The sequence below is a fragment of the Trichechus manatus genome, unplaced genomic scaffold (genome assembly GCF_000243295.1).
Source record: "Trichechus manatus latirostris isolate Lorelei unplaced genomic scaffold, TriManLat1.0 scaffold00188, whole genome shotgun sequence".
NCBI classification, from domain to species: Eukaryota; Metazoa; Chordata; class Mammalia; order Sirenia; family Trichechidae; genus Trichechus; species Trichechus manatus.
The window spans coordinates 2,302,572-2,322,656 of record NW_004444124.1 but is presented as its reverse complement, the minus strand read 5'-3'; the positions used below and the strand labels follow the sequence as shown (position 1 = coordinate 2,322,656).

Genomic DNA, 20,085 nt, shown 5'->3' with positions numbered 1-20,085 from the left:
AACATCCCCATCCTGTTTCTAGTGCTTGATGTGTCTCTCCTACCACTTCAAAGTCATGTTTGTTGTCTCCTTGTCAGGCATGTGTGTTTTAAATGTCTTAATGCTCCGTCATAGTCTAGTGCAGGGGTTAGCAAACTATGGCCTGTGGGCCAACTCCTAAGAATGGTTTTTACATTTTCAGTAGTTGAAAAAAGTCAAAAGGGAAATATTTTGGGACACATGAAATCCAAGTTTCAGTATCCATAAACAAAGTGCAATTTGTCTCATTTATCGGTTTTTGTTTATTTTTTTTAATGCCACCTCATCATTTACATATTGTCTGCGGCTGTTTTTGTGCTACAGTGGCCTTGTCAAGTAAATGAAAGACTGTATAAGCCCATAAGCCTACAATATTTACATTTTGGCCTGTTACATAAAAAGTTTGCCCACCACGAATCAAAAAAACAGAAAATAGCAAATGTTGGAGAGGTTGCAGGGAGATTGGAACTCTTATGCACTGGTAAGAATGTAAAATGGTACAACCACTATGGAAAATGATATGGCATCTCCTTAAAAAGCTAGAAATAGAAATACCATCCAATCCAGCAATCCCACTCCTAGGAATATATCCTAGGGAAATAAGAGGCGTCACACGAATAGACATGTTCTGTGAGTGTGCATAACCCATGTTCACTGCAGCATTATTCACAACAGCAATAGAAACAATGTAAATGCACATCAACAGATGAATGGATAAACAGATTATGGTACATATACACGATGGAATAGTACGCAGCAATGAAGAACAGTGATGAATCTGCCAAACATTTCACAACATGGATGAATGCTGAGTGAAATAAGTCAATTACAAAAGGACAAATATTGTATGAGACCACTATTATAACTATTAACTTTGATGAAAGGAAAGACAACACACAATATAGGGGAAATCAGCACAACTTAACCAGGGCAAAGTCATAGAACCTTCCTAAACACATCCAGACACCTTGAAGGACCAAGTTACTGGGTCTGAGTACTAGGGACCATAGTCTCAGGGGACATCTAGCTCAGTTGCGAAAACATAGTTTTTAAAGAAAATATTCTACATCCTACTTTGGTAGGTAGTATCTGGGGTCTTAAAAACTTGCAGGTGGCCGTCCAGGATACATCTATTGCTCCCATCTTTTCTGGAGCGAAGGAGAATGAAGAAAACCGGAGACACAAGGAAGCAAATAGTTCACAGGACTAATGGACCACATAAACCACAACCTTCACCAGCCTAAGCCCAGAAGAACTAGATGGTATCTGGCTACCATCACTGACCACTCTGACAGGGATCACAGTAGAGGGCCTGGACAGAGCGGGAGAAAAATGTAGAACAAAATTTAGATTCGGAAAGAAAGACTATACCTACTGGTCTGGCAGAGACTGTAGAAACCCCTGAGACTATGGCACCCGGACACCCTACTAACTCAGAACTGAAGCCACTCCAGAAGTCCACCTTTCAGCCAAAGTTTAGACAGGCCTGTAAAACAAACAGTAACACACATGAGGAACGTGCTTCTTAGTTCAGTCAAGTATAAGAGATCAAATGGGCAGCACCTGCCCAAAAGCAAAGACTGGAAGGTAGGAAGGGACAGGAAAACTGGACAAATGCACACGAGAGATCCGGGGGGAAAGGGAAGGGGAGAGAAAGCTGACACAATGTGGGGATTGCAACCGATGTCACCAAACAACTTGTGAATAAATTTTTGAATGAGAAACAGATTTGCACTGTAAACCTTCACCTAAAGCACAATAAAATTAAAAAAGAAAAAAAGTTTGCCCACTGCTGGTCTAATGTATCCTTTATTCCTACCTTCTTTCAGTGTACACACAGAGTCTGTCTGTGGGGGTATATGTAAAACGCAAGCATCTGTACTCTTTGCAGCTGCTGAGGCTAATACTGCTGTGCCTCACCTCTCAGTTTGCTGGGAGAGAAGTAGGACCGGGTGGGATAGATATTGACACGTGAATGTTCAAGTGGGATATCAGCCTTGGAGAGGGAGACGAAAAATCAATGATACAAGGTCAGGATGGAGGAGGAAGAAACCCCTTTAGCAGTTCAATCCACCCTATTCTACGTGACCTGTGTCAGCTTTAAGGAAATGGAGGGAAAGAAACGGGTACCCTCGTTTAGTATACTTCATGATTCTGAAATGGAAATTAATTCAGGAAAAAATAAGTATGAGCATAGTTTACCCTTTGCATTTAAAACTTGTAAACTATTCTTGCCATGAAGTTGATTAACATGGAATTTTCCAGAAATACATCTTTTACTTAGATTGAAATACATACACCTTTATGTGTAATGATTCTGAAGCTAAGGAGCAAGGAAAAAATCACTTTAAAAGCTCTTCTTGCTATGTTATGGACTGTGTGGACACAGATATGCAGATCTGACATTAATTATTGAGTCTGGAGGTTTGCTAGGCATGAAATCTGCCTTCTGATGGAACAAGGTCTTTCTTTACCCTCTTAATCCTTTTTGCATGGAAGCAGTAATGTGTATTTCATTTTGGGCTGTTCTTTAGGTAAGGGCTTTAATTCTCTATATCGTATCCCAAGTGGATACATTGGAGTTTTTGTTTTTGTAGAGGAAAGAAAGGGTAGGGGAAGTGATGGGGCTGGGGATATTCTCCAAGATTGTCTGTAACCAGTTGCTTGTTGAGTTGACTCCGACTTACAATGACCCCATGCATGTCAGAGTAGAACTGTGCTCCGACTCATGATAACCCCATGCATGTCAGAGTAGAACTGTACTCCATAGGGTTTTCAGTGAATGATTTTTTAGAAGTGGATCACCAGGCCTTTCTTCCTAGGCTCTTCTAGCTAGATTTGAACCTCCAACCAGCTGTGTTGATTGTTTGCACCACCCAGGGGCTCCCAAACTGTCTGTTCAAAAACGATAACAAAAAACCTTAATAAACCAGTTGATGTTGAGTTGATTCATGGTGTCCCCGTATGTGTGAAAATAGAACTGTCACAGGGTTTTCATTGCTGTGACCCTTTGGAAGCAAATTGACAGACCTTTGTTTTGAGATACTTCTGGGTGGATTCCAACGGCTACCTTTCAGTTAGTAGTTTAGCGCTTAACTGTATGCATCACCCAGGGGCTCCTAAATTGTCTATAGTTGTACTCAAGAAGCCTCTATTATTTTGGTATATTAGAGAACTGTTTAACTATCATCTGATGTACCCCGACTGCCAGAAATTTACTAATGTACTTGATAGTAGATGGGTGCAGACCTTTAGATCCTTAGAGAGCTGCTTTGTGGCTGTAGACCTCTGCCTAAAAGGTGCAGCATTGCCTGCTGCTTCCGTGGAGGCTGACTGACGGGTTTTATGTTAACTGGAGGTGTAACAACAAAAGCTTCTGGGTAGAATTTCTCCAGTTGTATATGGTTGACATTTTGTCACGTTTTCTGTTTGTGTGAGCCATAGAGGTACTCCCTTCCTTTCTTATTTAGGAGGTTAAGGCAGTAGAATCCATCACAATAATAGCAGTGTATTTACATGGCAATGCTGTGTGGATTTATAAATTGGATGCAGGACATATTGACCATCATATTCAAAAATTAACAGCATCTTCTTTTGCAGATGTTAGAGTAAAATTGATTTAAACCAAGATTTGGAGGTCAATAACGTAGAGACATTCTTGACCGTTTTATCATAATAAAGTGTCATGCTCTCTGTTGACCCTTTTCAGTTTAAACTGAGAGCTCCAGACTCATCAACATGTGTTTCCTGAACAAGCCAGTTCCACAGAAGATTCCTAGCTCCTCGTAGCTTGTTGCCTTCATTGCTTCACTTCACCACAGCGAAGTATGACCGGGCAAAAGGCTATAGATGACTAGTACTGACCCAACTGTGATTGCGAAAACCAGTTCAGGTGGTCAGGGTTTAATGTAGATATTAAAAAAAAAACAAAAAACCAGTTACCCTTGAGTGAACGCCGACTCACGGTGACCCCATGCGTGTCAGAATAGAACCATGCTCCATAAGATTTTCAATGGCCGATTTTTGGAAGTAGATGACCAGCACTTAACTTCTGAGGCACCTCTGGGTGGACTCAAACCTCCAACCTTTCGTTTAGCATCCGAGGGCATTAACTGTTTGTGCCACCCAGGGACTCTAGACATAAAGAAGCTCCTTTTGAATTACACACACACACAATATGAGAAGATTTCAGCGTTTTGTTTAACTTAATTTTAAGGAAATTGTTAAAATCCCAAATAATATTATTTTATTTCCAGATGATTGGGGGAGGGAGGAGGAGAACATTTTCGTTGTCTATCACAGTTTTTATTATTTTTGATGTTTCATCATGAAACTAGTACTTTTGACAAATAGTAAATGTGTTTTAAACATTTCTTTGTTTTTTTCTTATACAAACAGGTTGAAAGGATTGTTGACAAAAGGAAAAACAAGAAGGGAAAGACTGAATACCTGGTGCGGTGGAAAGGCTACGACAGTGAGGACGACACCTGGGAACCAGAGCAGCATCTTGTGAACTGCGAGGAGTACATCCATGACTTCAACAGACGCCACACAGAGAAGCAGAAAGAAAGCATACTAACCAGAACAAACAGGACCTCTCCAAACAATGCTAGGAAGCAGATTTCCAGATCCACGAACAGCAGCTTTTCTAAGACCTCTCCTAAATCACTTGTGATTGGCAAAGACCAGGAGTCAAAAAACAGCCAGTTATTTGCTGCCAGCCAGAAGTTCAGGAAAAACACAGCCCCATCTCTCTCTAACCGGAAGAATATGGACCTAGCAAAATCAGGTATAAAGATACTTGTGCCTAAGAGCCCCATTAAGAGCAGGACAGCAGTGGATGGCTTTCAGAATGAGAGCCCTGAGAAACTGGATCCCATAGAGCAGGGTCAGGAGGACACGGTGACCCCAGAAGTGGCTGCGGAGAAGCCGGTCGGAGCTCTTTTGGGCCCTGGTGCAGAGAGAGCTAGAATGGGAAGCCGGCCTCGGATACACCCACTAGTGCCTCAGGCGTCTGGCCCAGTGACAGCTGCTATGGCCACGGGACTCGCAGTTAACGGAAAAGGTGAGTGTTGTGAGCTGCTCAGCAGCAGCACCTGTGATGGCTATTTGTCCTCCAGCTTGCACGACACGAATCTCACAGGGGTGTGGGTGTACAACCCTTACGTACTGGTCCTGCAGTAGCTCCTATTGGTGAAAATGTGGGGATTCTGCCCATTCTGTTTGTAGCAGGTGTCTGTGGGTGCTTTTGGGAGATTTTGTTGCTAGCGTCTTCCTCCTTTACTTTAGGCCATTGACATTTATCCTCTTCAGTCAGCATTAACTTTCTCTTTCCAGCTTGCCATCCGCAGACTGTGCCACCACGTTGATGTGCTTTAAAAAGTGTCTCACTCTGAGTAGGTTACTGTTGGTATTTTCTTAACAGCACATTTCCTTCTGAAACTATCTACAATTATCCGAATCTTAGACGCTAACTAGCCTTACGTTTTCTAAGTGTGACCAGTATTGGATTAGAGATCATGCTCCTGATTTTGTTCATCCATTGTCTAACCAGAAATGCCTCTCCATGAGGTGATCGTACCTAATGGAGCCATCAGAGCCTTCAGGGGTCAGCTGTTCAGATCCCATGGTTCCTTTCTTCAGGGTAGGGGTCTTTGAACAATGGTGCTGTTTCCTATTTTGCTTTCATACCTGCCCTTCTTCCTGGATTCTGCATCTTGGTTGGTTATACTGTCACCAAGTGTACCACAGCGTCAACATAGACTGCTTCCTTCCTTCACTCTCTCATGCCTAACTACCTGCTTGTTTTACAGAATTCTATTACCTAATCAATGTCACTGAATAATTTGTGCAGAAATTGTTGAATGGGAACCTAAACTGCTGCGTAAACTTTCATTGAAACCACAATAAAATATTTTGTAAGAAAAGAATTCCATTACCTGTTTTTCTAACCCAAACCCACTGCTTCTACCACAGTTCAAGCCCTGATAATTTGCTATCTGTCGTGGATTTCTAATTAGCCTCCCTGCCTCCAGTCTTTTGACCACTGTTACCACTTTCTCTAATTCTTGGTGGAGTGGCAGGGATGTGCGGGGTTTGCCCAATTGCTGGTCTTGACTCCCCACCACTGCCTTAGTTATCAGGTGTGCTACTGGGTCTTCATTGCCCCCGCCCCCCACTTCTCTAGCTCTACCTCTACACGTCAACACACCTGCTGTCCGCTCTGTAGGGAGCACGTTGTCTCTTTTCCTGATGAGCTCTGATTCCTCCTTCTGGTGCCGGGACTCCTCTGCCCATGCCTTTTGCTCTGTTCTGCTCCTCTTGCCCTCTGTGATGCAGTATTGTAATTGCGTTTTCACCATGTGTGTCACCGTCAACCCAATAGTAGAATAATATAAAACAAAATCAAATCGTTTTGATTTGTTTGAGGGGATCTCTTGGCTCTAAGGAGGATTGTTCATTTGAGAGACTACTTTAACCATCTTGCTGTGGTGCATTTAATGAGTATTAAATTGGCTTAAGCTCTTGTACAGCAAAGAAGAGGGATGTAAATGAAATCTGGGCAGTAAATAACCATCTTTATTTTTCAGATATATGCTTTCCCAAATGCTGCTTCTCTTCCCTAGTCCAAGAGTTTTGCTCTCACCTGGACCATGTGAACTTGTTTACAGATTTGACTTCCCCTAGTGTCAACCGTTTCTCTTCTCATGTATGCAGTTTTTCTTACCTAGCTGTAGATGAAGGATCTTAGAAGTCCAGATGGAAGGGACTTTAGTAAGTCATCTGATAGCACTCTTTATCTTGCAGGTAAGGGAACTCAAGTCCAGATTCTGATGTTCCTAGAGAGGACCAGAGGCAGAGAGGGAAAGAATATGTTCCCCGTCACTACTCTGCTCTTCTTTCCGTCATTGCTTGCTGCCTCCAGAGACAAATAAGCATCTAAATCTTTATTGATTACTTAGGGCCATGCCGTGCTCTGGTGCTGCAAATGTAGACAAAACCAAGTCCTGACCCTCTGGGACAGGTGTTGGCAAACAGTTGCCAGTGGGCCAGATCCAGCCCACCACCTGTTTTTGTATGACCTGCAAACTAAGAGTGGTTTCCACATTTTTTTAATGTTTGAAAAAGAATCAAGAAGAATATTCCTTCGTGACACATGAAAAAATAAGAAATTCCGATTTCAGCATTCATAAATAAAGTTATATAGGAACACAGCCACTCTCATTCATACACTTATGGTCTGTGGCTGCTTGCCCAATCCAAGGGCATAGTTGAGCCGTGGCAGCAGAGACCGTGTCATCTGCCAAGCCTGAAATACTTACACTGGCTATTCACATAAAGCGCTTCCCCACGCTTGCTCTAGGAAGTCAGTCCTGGGACTTTTTTTTTTTCCCCCCCTTAATGTGGGGAACATGGAAGGCTTCAGGAAATCCATAGTCCCCTTCATTGTCCACAAAAGTTATGTGCACATGTATTTTTATAAGGGGAAAACCCAAAGTTTGATTTTCAAAACTTCCCTGACCAGCAAGGTTAAGAACCATAGTCCTTTTGTATAAACCAGAAATTCAAGATTCGATTGGCCCCAGCCAGGTCATCCTCTTGTGTCGTCACCCCCACTATGAGTCAGTTCTTTCAAAAGTAACCATTCCACTCTTGAGTATCCACATTCTGCTTTCCACCACATTTTGAAACACACTTTCCACAAAGACCTTCTGCTTTATATTTTGTATATAAAGAGGGTAATGACTTATATTTAAATAGAGTTGGTGACTTCCTTTTTTTATTACTCTTCTATAGCCGTTCCTTTGAAACCTTGTGGGGCAATTCTGTTCTGTCCTATAGGATCGCTGTGAGTTGGAATCTACTCGACGACAGTGGGTTTTTTTTTTCCAATATCAAAAATATTTAAATGTACCTAAGGGTGGCTGTGATTAAAACCAGAAGGGACACGTAAGCATAGAACCTGAAATTGTTGCCCTCTGCTTTGTGGAGTAATTATGTAGATGGGATGGGGGTGCCACTGTGCTTCCAAGGCCCTCATGATCATCCCTTCCCAGAAGCCCCGATGGTCTTGGCCCCTTGTGCTTGTGTCTCCTGCCCCGTGGGTGGTCAGATCCAGCCATGAAGGATACACACTTTCTACTTAAATAGGAGGAAACATAGAAGCCACTCAGGAGAGTTTTTAGGACAGTTGCGAGTGCCATCCCCTATGGCCGTGATCTAAATCAGGCTTGCAAATTAATGAGGAAGAGAACAGTACTTCCTCCCCCAGGAGCCTCCTCATCTTCGTGTCCTCGAAAGAAACACATGGCAAAAGCAAATGGTACCCCTAGACAACTTCCTCTCCTTCAGTATCTCAGGTGAATTAGACACTTTTGTTTGTTCCCTCCACTAGAATGGGAGCTCCAGGAAGGGAGTTTGCTTTGCCACGGCTACATCCCTCATGTCCAGAGCAGTGTCTGCCACACAGTAGGTGCCTGCAGCCGTGCAGACATTTGTGGGTGCAGAGACTGCAGTAGAACTTGTGCTTGCTGAAGATGGGCTGCAGTGTGTCCTCCTCTGTAGCCCTTTCGCAGGCTCAGACTAGACTGGAGGAAGGGAAGACTAGCTGTGGAAATGGCAGAGAAGGTGGGTCAGAAACAGAAGCATTCCAGAAAAACCACTTACCCATACTCGGGTGTATCTTTCCTGAATGAAGAGATGAAGTACTGAAGCTGTGTTAGATTGTTGGCTCACACTCATAAATTTTAAAGCAGTTGTTTGTTTGTATTTTCCAGATTAATTTTAGAGCTGCGTAAGAGAACTGATTTGTTTTTCTAAAACTAATTGAATCAGATACTTACGGAGTCCCTGGGAAGTGAACCATCTCCTGTTCAGCACATTAATCATGTGTGAATGATGAGGAATATTTTTGCTACCAAAAACAACAGATATTTGATTATCCATTAACCAAACGAGTGAATGTTTCTGGAACATTCCAACACACATAGGATTACTTTTGCAGAATAACCATATGCGTGTTTAAATTTTAACTATTTTAAGTATGGAACAAAGGTTTGGAGGGTGAATATATTGCTTTAGTCAGAAGTGTGAGAAACTTATAAATTAGGCAATGCAGCTTGTCTTCTTTACACTGTTCTTTTTCCAGTACATTGATGTTTTCCTGTTCTTTTAGTTGCCTCATGAATTCTACAAAAGAAGCAACTGCCTTTAAAAACTGGATTATCATTATTTTGTTCTTTTATGAATTCAGAAGTATAATTGATCCTCATTCCACAAATACAACATTTGAGAAAATGCTAGTAGCAAATTTACAAACAGATTAGCTTGAAATTTTATCAGTGTTTTCATGTAGGCATGGCTGCTAGGTGTTCAAGGAGAAGCCGGCACACCCAATCCTCATTAAAGAGGAGGCTCATTAGGAAAATGACTGAGGAAGTACCACACCACATCTAACTACCTACCTTCTTCCAGTGGCCATTACTATTAAAGGAAGCTCCTGGGAGAAATTGTTCAGGAAAACATGGCCTCTGAGGAACTGTAGTACAGTTTCCTCTTCACAATGAGGATGTGAAACAGATGATCTATCTCCTTTTATCTGTGATTACCCGGGAAGTTTAAGTGCCAAATCTACAGCTCTCTTCTAGAAATAGACTCCTAGGGCCATTTATCATTTAAGTGCTGAAATTAGAAACTAACCCCAGGAAGGTTAAGAAGTCATGAGACCATTGGCCAAAGGCAGTGGCTGTTAAGGCCAAAAATCCAAAAACCAAACCCATTACCATCAAGTTGATTCCTACTCATAGCGACCCTATAGGACAGAGTAGAACTGCCCCATAGGGTTTCCGAGGCTGTAATCTTTATGTAAGCAGACTGCCACACCTTTCTCTCACAGAGCAGCTGGTGAGTTCGAATCGCCAAACTTCCGGTTAGCAGCCGAGCGCTTAACCACTGTGCCATCAGGGCTCCTCTGTTAAGGCCACAGCAGGAAAATGTCAACCTGCATAAAGGAAGTTTGAAGCCAAGTTACAGCAATTAATTAAACGTATGTATGAGGGTTTGATCTAAGAAAAGATAATAGATTCACAACCAGCAAACATTTATTGAGCACCTCCTGTATAACAGGCCCTGTGCTGGATGCTTTCACATATATTATCTTCCTTATTCCTCAAAAGGAACAAATCTGTTTACACATATAAAGACTACTAGTTGCTGTCAACTCCAACTCGTGGCAACCTTAGTGTGTCAGAGTAGAACCTTGCTCCATAGGGTTTTTGATAGCTGATTTTCCAGAAATTGATTGCCTGGCCTTTCTTCTGAAGAGCCGCTGGGTGGACTCGAACCTCTAACCTTTCAGTTAGCAGCCAAGCTACCGTTTGTACCACCCAGATTCTATCGAAAGATTACAGAGGCTAAAATTGAACCAGAGTGGAAATAAGCCTTTGAGGCAGCAAGTGTACTACCTCTTCCACTCATCATTTTCAAAGCCTTTAGTAGGTATTCTTGAGACAGAATAATGTGATTGCTCAGACATCTGCAGATTCTTTCCTTTGCTCCCTCCTTGCGGTGAGATGGGTGGTTCTCAGGCGCGGGTGCATGGAAGAATTCTAGTATAGACTTCTAGGCATGGAGTCATAGAGGGAAGATCTCTTGTCCAGCAGGGGTCGGTCTGTCTGAAGAGTTGGTTTTACACTAGGGAATTGTTAAAGACATAACAAACCATAAACATTTTATCTTAAAACTTCTGCATGTGCAGTTACTTGCCAATTATTGATGTAGAGCCAAGGCCGTTTAAGAAGGGGTACTTTGATTTGCTCCTTATTTAAAGATCTAAGCTTGATGTGTTGCGTTCCGTTGACTGGAGTTCTGTTTTGTACAAAGCACACCCATAAGGCATCTTGGACTGTTTCCAGTTTTGATTTCTTTAAAGTGGAGCAAGAACTTAGATACTTACATATCTGTCTGCGTGTAGTCCTAGATTTTTTCATTTATCTCTTTTTCTCACACCTGGTTTGACAGTTATTTTTAACTTGAGAGCCTTTTTCCAGAGCCTTCAACTGAGCTTACATTGAAGCATCAGCTCTACTTTTTAAACCATATTTCATAGTTTATGTGAAAGTGAATTAAGTATGGTAATAAATTTAGTTGGCCTAAGACATTTAGGGAGTGGAGCCCAGCCAGCTGCTGACAAGCATACATCTCATCAGGAGGAGTTGGAGTGTGTGGGCTTTGTGCAGGGCTCTGAGGCTTCTCCAGGAAAGCTTCCACTGGGGACCCCACCTCCAGTGTTGTGTGATATCTTCAAGGAAGATAGGACTCTGAATAGTGTTTACCCAGTGAACCATCTTTGGAGCTGGGCTCCCAGCCTATAGGCTGGCTTAGGATATGAGGCAACTGTTCAATTTTCTGTTTTCATTTCAGCTTTCTTCTGTATTTCTTTCCTATACCAGTGATTTTCAAAATGTGATGTCCAGGCCAGCAGCATCAGGGAACCTGTTAGAAGTGCACATTCTCAGACCCCACCCTAGGCCTACTGAATTAGAATTGGGTTCTGCTGCACACCAAGCTTAAGGACTACTGTCCTCCCTAGACTTTGTTTCTTCTAAGTGTGTGGATATATATTTGTATATATCCAAATAGCTCTACTTGATTCTTCTAAAAACTGCTATGGTTATTTATTGTATGACTATATCACATAAACATGATAGCTAATATTTTGAACATCTGGGGCTGGCCACGCCCCAATTTAGCATCCTTGGCTCTCCCCATGTTGTTGCTAAGTTGCCATCAGATTGGCTCTAATTCATGGTAGGTGACCTTATGTATAACGGAATGAAATGTTGCCTTGTCCTGCACCATCTTCATGATCTTTGATGTGTTTGAACCTATTGTTGTGTCTGTTGTGTCAGTCCATCTCATTTGAGGGTTTCCCTCATTTGTGCTAGTCCTCCACTTTACCAAACATGATATCCTTGTCTAGGGATGGGTCTTTCCTGATGACGTGTCCAAAGTAAGCAAGATAAAATTTCCCCATCTTCACTTCTAAGGAATATTCCAGTTTTATTTCTTCTAAGCCTGATTTGTTCGTTCTTCTAGCAGTCTGTGGTATATTTGATATTCATCACCAGTACCACAGTTCAAATCCACTGATTCTTCTGCTCATAAGATACAGTAATGGCTCAGGCATTGGGCTCATCCAGTAGGTGAGAACCACAGCTGTCGGCACAGTTTTTCTCCATAAATGACTATTTTATCAGTGTTACAGCTGCAAAAATGTTAATACACTTTCTTTTTTAAAACAAATGTAATACATAAATACTTCGATGTTTTACACAATTAATTTAGAAATGTTGTTGTTATAAGTTGCTATTGTGTCCATTCCAAGTCATGGTGACCTCGTGTGCAGAGGAGAACTGCTCCATAGGGTTTTCAAGGCTGTGACCTTTCAGAAGCATATAGCCAGGCCTGTCTTCCAAGGCGCCTGTGGGTAGGTTGGAACTACCAACCTTTGGGCTAATAGTTGAGAGTGCTTGAACCATTTGTGCACCCAGGTTATTGAGCAAAATATGAATATTCACCTTTACCGTCACTCTTTTGAATACCATTTCCTTCCCCAGCGGGAACATCAATAGTTTGATGTGTGTCGCTTCAGATCTTTTGTTTGTATTCTTTAGTATGAAATCATACTCCACAAATTGTTCTGACATTTGCTTTCCATGTAGCATCATGGCTTGGAGAACTTTCTATTTTAAGATTTGTAAATCTCAACCCCATTTATTTTGAAGTTTTCAACTTGGTTTTTGCTTATTTTTCTTTTGATAAAATTTCAGGCTTACATAAAAATTGCAAGACCTAGTACTAGTGACATCCATATATATACTTGTTACCCAGATTCACCAGTTGTTTACGTTTTGCCTTTCTCCCGTCCATGTTGTATATATATTTACATGTACACATACTTATACATGCGTATACATTTTCTTTTACTGAGCCTTTTGAAAGTTAGTTGGAGACTTCCGTTATTGTAAAGAATAGCAAAGTGCAGTGGCTGTAATTGATTTATAAAAAAACAGTTACCATCGAGTTGATTCCAACTCACGGTGACCCCATGTGTCTCAGAGTGGAACTGCGCTCCTTAGGGTTTTCAGTGGCTGATTTTTTGGCAGTAGATTGCCAAGCCTTTCTTCAAGATGCCTCTGGGTGGATTTGAACCTCCAACCTACCTGTCAGCATCCAAGCATACTAAGACCTTGCCAAATTGTGTTCTAAAAAAGCCATAAACCGTTATTGCCTGTTTCCCTATCCTTAACCAATATTTTAATCAACTCTCAAATATCTGCCAGTTGGGAAGGTGGGAAATGGTATCTCAGTGTTTTAATTTTAAAACATGAAAAGTTTTCCCAGGTTAATTGATTGTTTGCTTTTTTGTTGTTATTAACTTCCTTGCTTTTTTTTTTTTTTTTTTTTTTTTTGAGAGTATACACACCAAAACATGCACCAATCCAGCTGTTTCTGCATGTATGATTCAGTGACATTGATTACATTCTTGAGTTGTACACCCATTCTCGGTCTCCTTTTCTGAGTTGTTCCTCTGCCATTCACATAAACTCACTGCCCCCTAAGGTTCCTTTCTAATCTTTCAAGTTGCTGTTGTCAATTTGATCCCATATAGGTAGTTCTTAAAAGAGCATAATGCTCAAGGCAGACGTTTTTTTCACTAAGTAAGCTAGACTGTTGCTTTGGTTTTAAGACTTCAGGGGATATTTTTGGTTTAAGGTTTAAAGATTATCTCAGGGTCATAGTTTCGGGCATTCGTCCAGCCTCTATGACTCCAGAAAGTCTGGATACCATGAGAATTTGAAATTCTGTTCTACATTTTCCCCCATTTATCAGGGTTCTTCTATAGAACCTTTGATCAAAATAGTCAGTATTGGTAGCTGGGCACCATCCAGTTCTTCTGGTCTCATGGCAAAAGAGGCAGTTGTTAATGGAGGCAGTTAGCCACACATTCGTATCCTCCTACTATTCCTGACTCTCCTTCCTCTGTTGCTCCAGGTGAATAGAGACCAACTGTCATACCTTGGATGACCGCTTGGAAGTTTTTAAGACCCCAGGCACTACCCAACACACTAAACACATTATTAGGCCAGTTAACTGGGATGTTCCATGACGTTTTTGGTTGTACATAAGCAGCCTCAGCTTTTGTTGTTGTTGTTGTTGTTGTAAATATATCTATCACACAGCTTTCGTTGTTTCAACTTTTTACAGGTGTACAACTTGTTGACTGCAATTACAATAATTGGCTGTGCACCCCTACCCTTATTCAGTTTGATTTTTTCATCACCGTTAATCTCCCCTTCCCCCCTCCCTCCCACCCCTGGTAACCACTAATAAACTTTGGTCTGTATACATCTGCCCACCCCCCCTTGATGGCTTAAGGAATTTTTATTAAATCAAGAATTTTATAATCCAAAATTACATTCCTTGCTCAGTTATCAATTCTGTCATCTCAAACAGAAGTGACATTTTGAGCTATTCCACAGTAAAGAATTACGAAAGTAAGGAAAGGAAATGCTTTAAATTTTTGTACTTTGCTGAAAATTTGTTTTCCCAGGATCTATAACACATAAATTTGTTTTTATATTTTACTTGTTTGTTTTCTTGTTTTGTTTTTTGTTGTTTTTAAATGAGTAAGTAATCTAGGACTACATTGTTTGCTAGACCTGGCATTTGCTTGGTACATAAGGTTCAAAGTTTCCTTTTTTTTTCAATTTGTTTTATATTTTGCAATTTTTTTTTCCATAACATTAAAGTTTTTTGTTGCTTAGGTAATTTTCTCCAGTGAAGCACAAGTTTCTTTTTTGTGGTCCCTGATCATTTTAAACAGTTGGAACACCAGTGGCACTGTTAACTGCTTTCTGGGCAGCCTCTTTAGCTTGGTGGTAAGCTTCATCAACCTTAGAATGAAGAGAGTCTGGAGACGCAAGCATATGTAGAAGTTCTGAATTATCAGTCAGTTAGAATCCACCAGCCACTCCTTGGAAACCCTAGGGGACAGTTCTTCTCTGTCCTGTAGGGTTGCTATGAGTCTGAATCGACTCGATGGCAATGGATTTGGTTTTCTTTCTTTTTTTTTTTTTTAAACAACATGCCAGTGATTTTACCAGCAAGAGTAGGGTGCATGGCTTGAGTAAGAGGAGACAGCCATGCACCCAACATTTACTTTTGCTCTTGAGGAGGGGCAGATGCCAGCATGGAAGCAGTCCAACGTTTCTGACCTTGTACATGAACAGCAGACTGCTGCATGGTGACTTGTGGCTGTGCATTAAGATGTTAAGGATTGCTAACTCCTGCAGTGTATTTATACTGGGGAACAGTGCGGACAGAGTAGTAGCTGCAGCAGCAGCAGCTGCAGGGCCAGGACCCATGGTCTGTGTTGATGTGTTAGCAACACATTATGTTACCATGACTCATGGAACCTGTGAAGAAGCTGGTCTCATAGTACTAAATGGTGATCTGTGAGTAGCTGGGCAGATAGCACCGGGCATATTTTGGAACGGGTGAGGTCTGGTACCCTGAGCAGTCCAGGACTTGGTCTTAATTGAGCAGTTTGGCTAGGAGGATAGTGGCACAGTTCTAAGTCTGTGGGATAGCTGCCCTGAAGTAATCTGAAGGAGATGCTGGCTGGTAGGGGTTGATTACGGGGTTGGGCACAGTTCTTACACTTACTGTTCTCTGCATATACTTGTTAGTGAGGACTGGCACTGTTCTTCGCGCAGACTTAAAGCTACATACAGTGGCTTGGTGGCCACAGTTCTGTCATTCATTTGTGTAACTGCTTTAATGGCTTTCTGGGGAGGAGAAACATACAAAACCAAACCTTTTGCTGCGAGCACCCTCCATCATAACCTTTGCACTAGTGATTGTACCAAATGGAGAAAAGTCTTTGCAGAGACACTCATCATCAATATACTATCAGCAGTATTTTTTCACATACAAGTTAACACCCTGGTATCTGGTGATGCTATCTTGCTTCATCTGTTCAAATTTGCGGTTAAGTTCCGTCTGCCATTCCACTTTTCTCTGAACTCGACCAGCATAAATATGTTTCCCATTGAGCTGCTTTCCATTTGCCTCATCCACAGCCTTCTGTGCATCTTCATGCCTCTCAAAGCTCTCAAATCCAAAACCTTTGGGTTTTCCACTTTCATCAGTCATTACTTTCACACTTCAGGCAGGTCCAGACTTGCTAGAGGTTCTTAAGGCGCACTCATCCGTGTCTTCTCCAAAATTCTTGATGTAAACTTTGGTGAACACTTTTGCCCCAGCTCTGAGTTCTGCTTCTCGTTCTTTACAAGACTTAAATTGTCCAACAAATACTTTACAATCATTTAGAAGCATCCCATTCATTTTTTCCACAGCTTGTTCAGTGGCTTCTTATGTCTCAAAATGTACAAATCTATAGCTCTTGGAACCATTTTCATCACAAATCACCTTACACGAGAGGATGTTACCAAAAACAGAAAATGTATCATACTTTATTATCAATTAATTTGTCCAGTTTTTATGAATACGTTGCCCACTCTGCTTATGCCAAGCGATGGATCACCCGAGACCACATAATGCCACTGGCTTGTCCTTTACAACATCTCAATTAATGGTGCCCAAAGCACGCTCCCATCCACTGACTGCTGGAAGTTCACGTACACGTAGTCCAGAGAGGGGCGGAAGGTCATGTCCCTGCAGACCCGGATGTACAGGATGGGCTCTGCCGGGCTGGACTTCTCACAGCGCCTTGCCTCGGTCACCTCGGGGTATAAGTCCCCCACCATCAAGCGAGGCCGTGGGATAGCTTGGGGGTGCTAAGATACGGGCACGGCTGCCCGCAGGGCCACAGGCCACAACCTTTCTGTGAGAGGAGAGCAATTGCAGGGCCCAGAGCTAGGGGGAGCCGGGGGCAAGCACAGAGGTAGAAAACTCTACTGGAGTCGAAAGCTACTCAACTGCCGCAGAACGGGGTCAGTCCACTGCTGCCGGCTGCTAGCTGGGGAGCAGCAGGAAGGCTTGATCTCTTGGTTCCTTCTTGGAGTGCTGCGGGGCTGCGGACAGGCTGGTCGGCCTCTGCTGCTTCACCAGGTTATTTTATAAAAGAGGAAGGAAAAAAAAGTCTCCCGCTGAGGTGGGGAGACAAGGATGTTTTGTAAATTTTTCGGATTTTTTTTTTTTAAGCTTTTTAAAATTTTTTAATAATAAATGTGCTCTGAGCACAGAGCACACATTCTGCACTCTCAGCACTAACTGCCCTCTGTTTTTATACAAGTGAGGTCATACAATGTTTGTCCTCTTGTGATTGACTTGTTTCCCTCAGCTTAATGACTTCAAGCTCCAACCATTCAAGACCATTTCTTCTACTGGCTGAGTAGTATTCCATTGTAGGTATCTACCACATTTTGTTTATCCATTCATCTGTTGATGAGCATTTAGGTTGTTGCCATCTTTGGCTATTGTGAACAGTGCTTCACAGGTGTCATTGTGAACATTGGTGTACAAGTGTCTGTTTGCATATCTGTTTTCAAGTTTTTTGGGTATTACCTAGGAGTGGAATTGCTGGGTCACATGGTAGTTCTATTTTTAGCTTTTTGAGGAACTGCCACACTGTTTCCCACAAGGGCTGTACCATTTTGCATTTCTGTCAGCAGTGAATAAGGGCTCCGGTTTCCCCACATGCTAGCCAACGTTTGTTTTCTGTTGTTTTTATCTTAGGCATCGTAGTGGGAGTGAAATAACTGATTGTGGTTTTGATTTGCATCTCTCTAATGGCTAATGTGCTTGGTGATCATTTAAGTGTCCTCTTTAGTGAAATATCTATTGAAGTCCTTTGCCCATTTATGATTGAGTTGTCTTTTTGTTGTTGAGGTTTTATATATAGTTTGACTATTAGATTCTTATCAGATATGTAGTTTCTGAAGATATTCTCTGAGTCGGTAGCTTGTGTTTTGACTTTTTTGGTAAAGTCTTTTGATGAGCAAAAGTTTTTAATTTTTATGAGGTCTAATTTATTTTGTCCTTTGCTGTTTGTGCTTTTGTTACTATATTAGATAATCCATTGTTAAAAGCTAGGGCTAATAGCATTGCCCTGCATTTTCTTCTAGCAATATTATGGTTTTAGTTTGCACATTTTGGTCCTTAACCCATTTTGAATTTTTGTGTATGGTGTGAGGCATGGATTCTGTTCCATTTTTCTACATTTGGAAATCTAGTTTTCCTAATAAAATTTATCTAAGAGACTTTTCTTTCCCCATCAAATGGACTTAGCACCCTCGTCAAAGATCAGTTGACCATAAATGTGTGGGTTTATTTCAGGACCCTCAATTCTGTTCCATTGGTGTGTGTGTCTGTTGTTATATCAGTACCAGGCTGTTTTGATTACTGCAGCTGTATAATATGTTTTAAAACCAAGAAATGTGAATCCTCCTACTTTGTTCTTCTCTTTCAACCTTGCTTTGGCTGTTGGGGGCCTCTCCATTCCAGATACAGTTGAGGATTAGTTTTTCCATTTCTGTAAAGAAGGCTGTTGGAATTTTGATCAGGATTGCGTTGAATCTTTAGATCACTTTGGTTAGTATTGACATCTTAACGATATTAAGTCTTCCAATCCACGAACATGGAACATCCTTCCATTTATTTAAGTCTTCTTTAATCTCTTTCGGGAGCATTTTATAATTTTAATTATATAAGTCCTTCTTGTCCCTGGTTAAATTTATTCCTGGGTATTTTATTCTGTTATTTGCTATTGCGAATGGAATTGGTTCCCTAATTTCCCTTTCAGATTTCTCATTGCTAGTGTATAGAAACCCAACTGATTTTTATTTGTTGACCTTTTACCCTGCAACTTTGCAAAATTTCTCTGTTAGCTCTAGAAGTTTTCTTGTGGATGCTTTGGAATTTTCTATATATAGGATCATGTCCACGAATAGAGGTAATTTTATTTCTTCTTTTCCAATCTGAATACCTTTTATTTCTTTTTCTTGTCTTTGTGCTCTGGCTAGGCCTTCTAATACCATATAGAATAGACATGGTTAGAGCAGGCGCCCTTGTCTTGTTCCCGATTTCAAGGGGAACAAGTCTTTCTCCATTAAGTATAATGTTGACTGTTGGCTTTCATATATGCCTTGAGTCATATTGAGCAATTTCCCTTTTATTCCAGTCTTCTTTTGTGTTTTCATCAAGAATGGGTGTGGGATTTTATCCAATGCTTTTTCTGCATCCATAGAGATGATCATGTGGTTCTTTTCCTTTGTTCTGTTGATGTGCTGTATTACACTGATTGATTTTCTAATGTTGAACCATCCCTGCATTCCTGGAATAAATCCCACCTGGTCATAGTGTGTTGTTGTTGTTAGATGCCGTTGAGTTGGTTCCAATTCATAGCTACCCCACGTACAACAATACAAAACACTGTCCAGTCCTTTGCCATCCTCACAGTCATTGATATGTTGACTCTCATTGTTACAGCCACTGTGTCAGTCTCTCTCTTCAAAGGTCTTCCTCTTTTTTCCTGACCCTCTACCTTACCAAGCATGATGTCCTTCTCCAGGGACTAGTCCCTCCTGATAACATGTCCAAAGTGGCGTGAGACAACGTCTTGCCATCCTTGTTTCCAAGGAGCACTCTGGCTGTGCTTCTTCCAAGACAGACTTGTTCATTCTTCTGGCAGTCCATGGAATATTCTGTATTCTTCACCAACACCATAATTTAAACCCATCAATTCTTATTCAGTCTTCCTTATTCATACATTGCCGAGCTTTCACATGCATATGAGACGATTGAAAATATCATGACTTGGGTCAGGTGCACTTCAGTCCTTAAAGTGACATCTTTGCTTTTCAACACTTTAAAGAGGTCTTTTGCAGCAGAGTTGCCCAATGCAATGTGTCCTTTGCTTTTTTGACTGCTGTTTCCATGGGCTTTGATTGTGGATCCAAGTAAAATGAAATCCTTGACAACTTCAGTCTTTTCCCTGTTTATCATGATGTTGCTTATTGGTCCAGTTGTGAGGATTTTTGT

At 41.4% G+C, this 20,085-nt stretch overlaps 1 protein-coding gene and 1 pseudogene across 2 annotated transcripts in view; one reads left to right on the top strand and one right to left on the bottom strand.

Moving 5' to 3' along the window:
* CDYL (chromodomain Y like) overlaps nucleotides 1-20,085 on the top strand; it is a 257,105-nt gene that overhangs the window by 140,961 nt on the left and 96,059 nt on the right. For both annotated transcript variants that reach the window (XM_023741735.1, XM_004387555.2), the window contains exon 2: nucleotides 4,417-5,083. In XM_023741735.1, coding sequence (XP_023597503.1) covers nucleotides 4,417-5,083 — 667 coding nt within the window. The remainder of the gene's footprint in view (nucleotides 1-4,416; nucleotides 5,084-20,085) is intronic.
* Nucleotides 15,132-17,430, bottom strand: LOC105756858 (polyadenylate-binding protein 1 pseudogene; annotated as a pseudogene).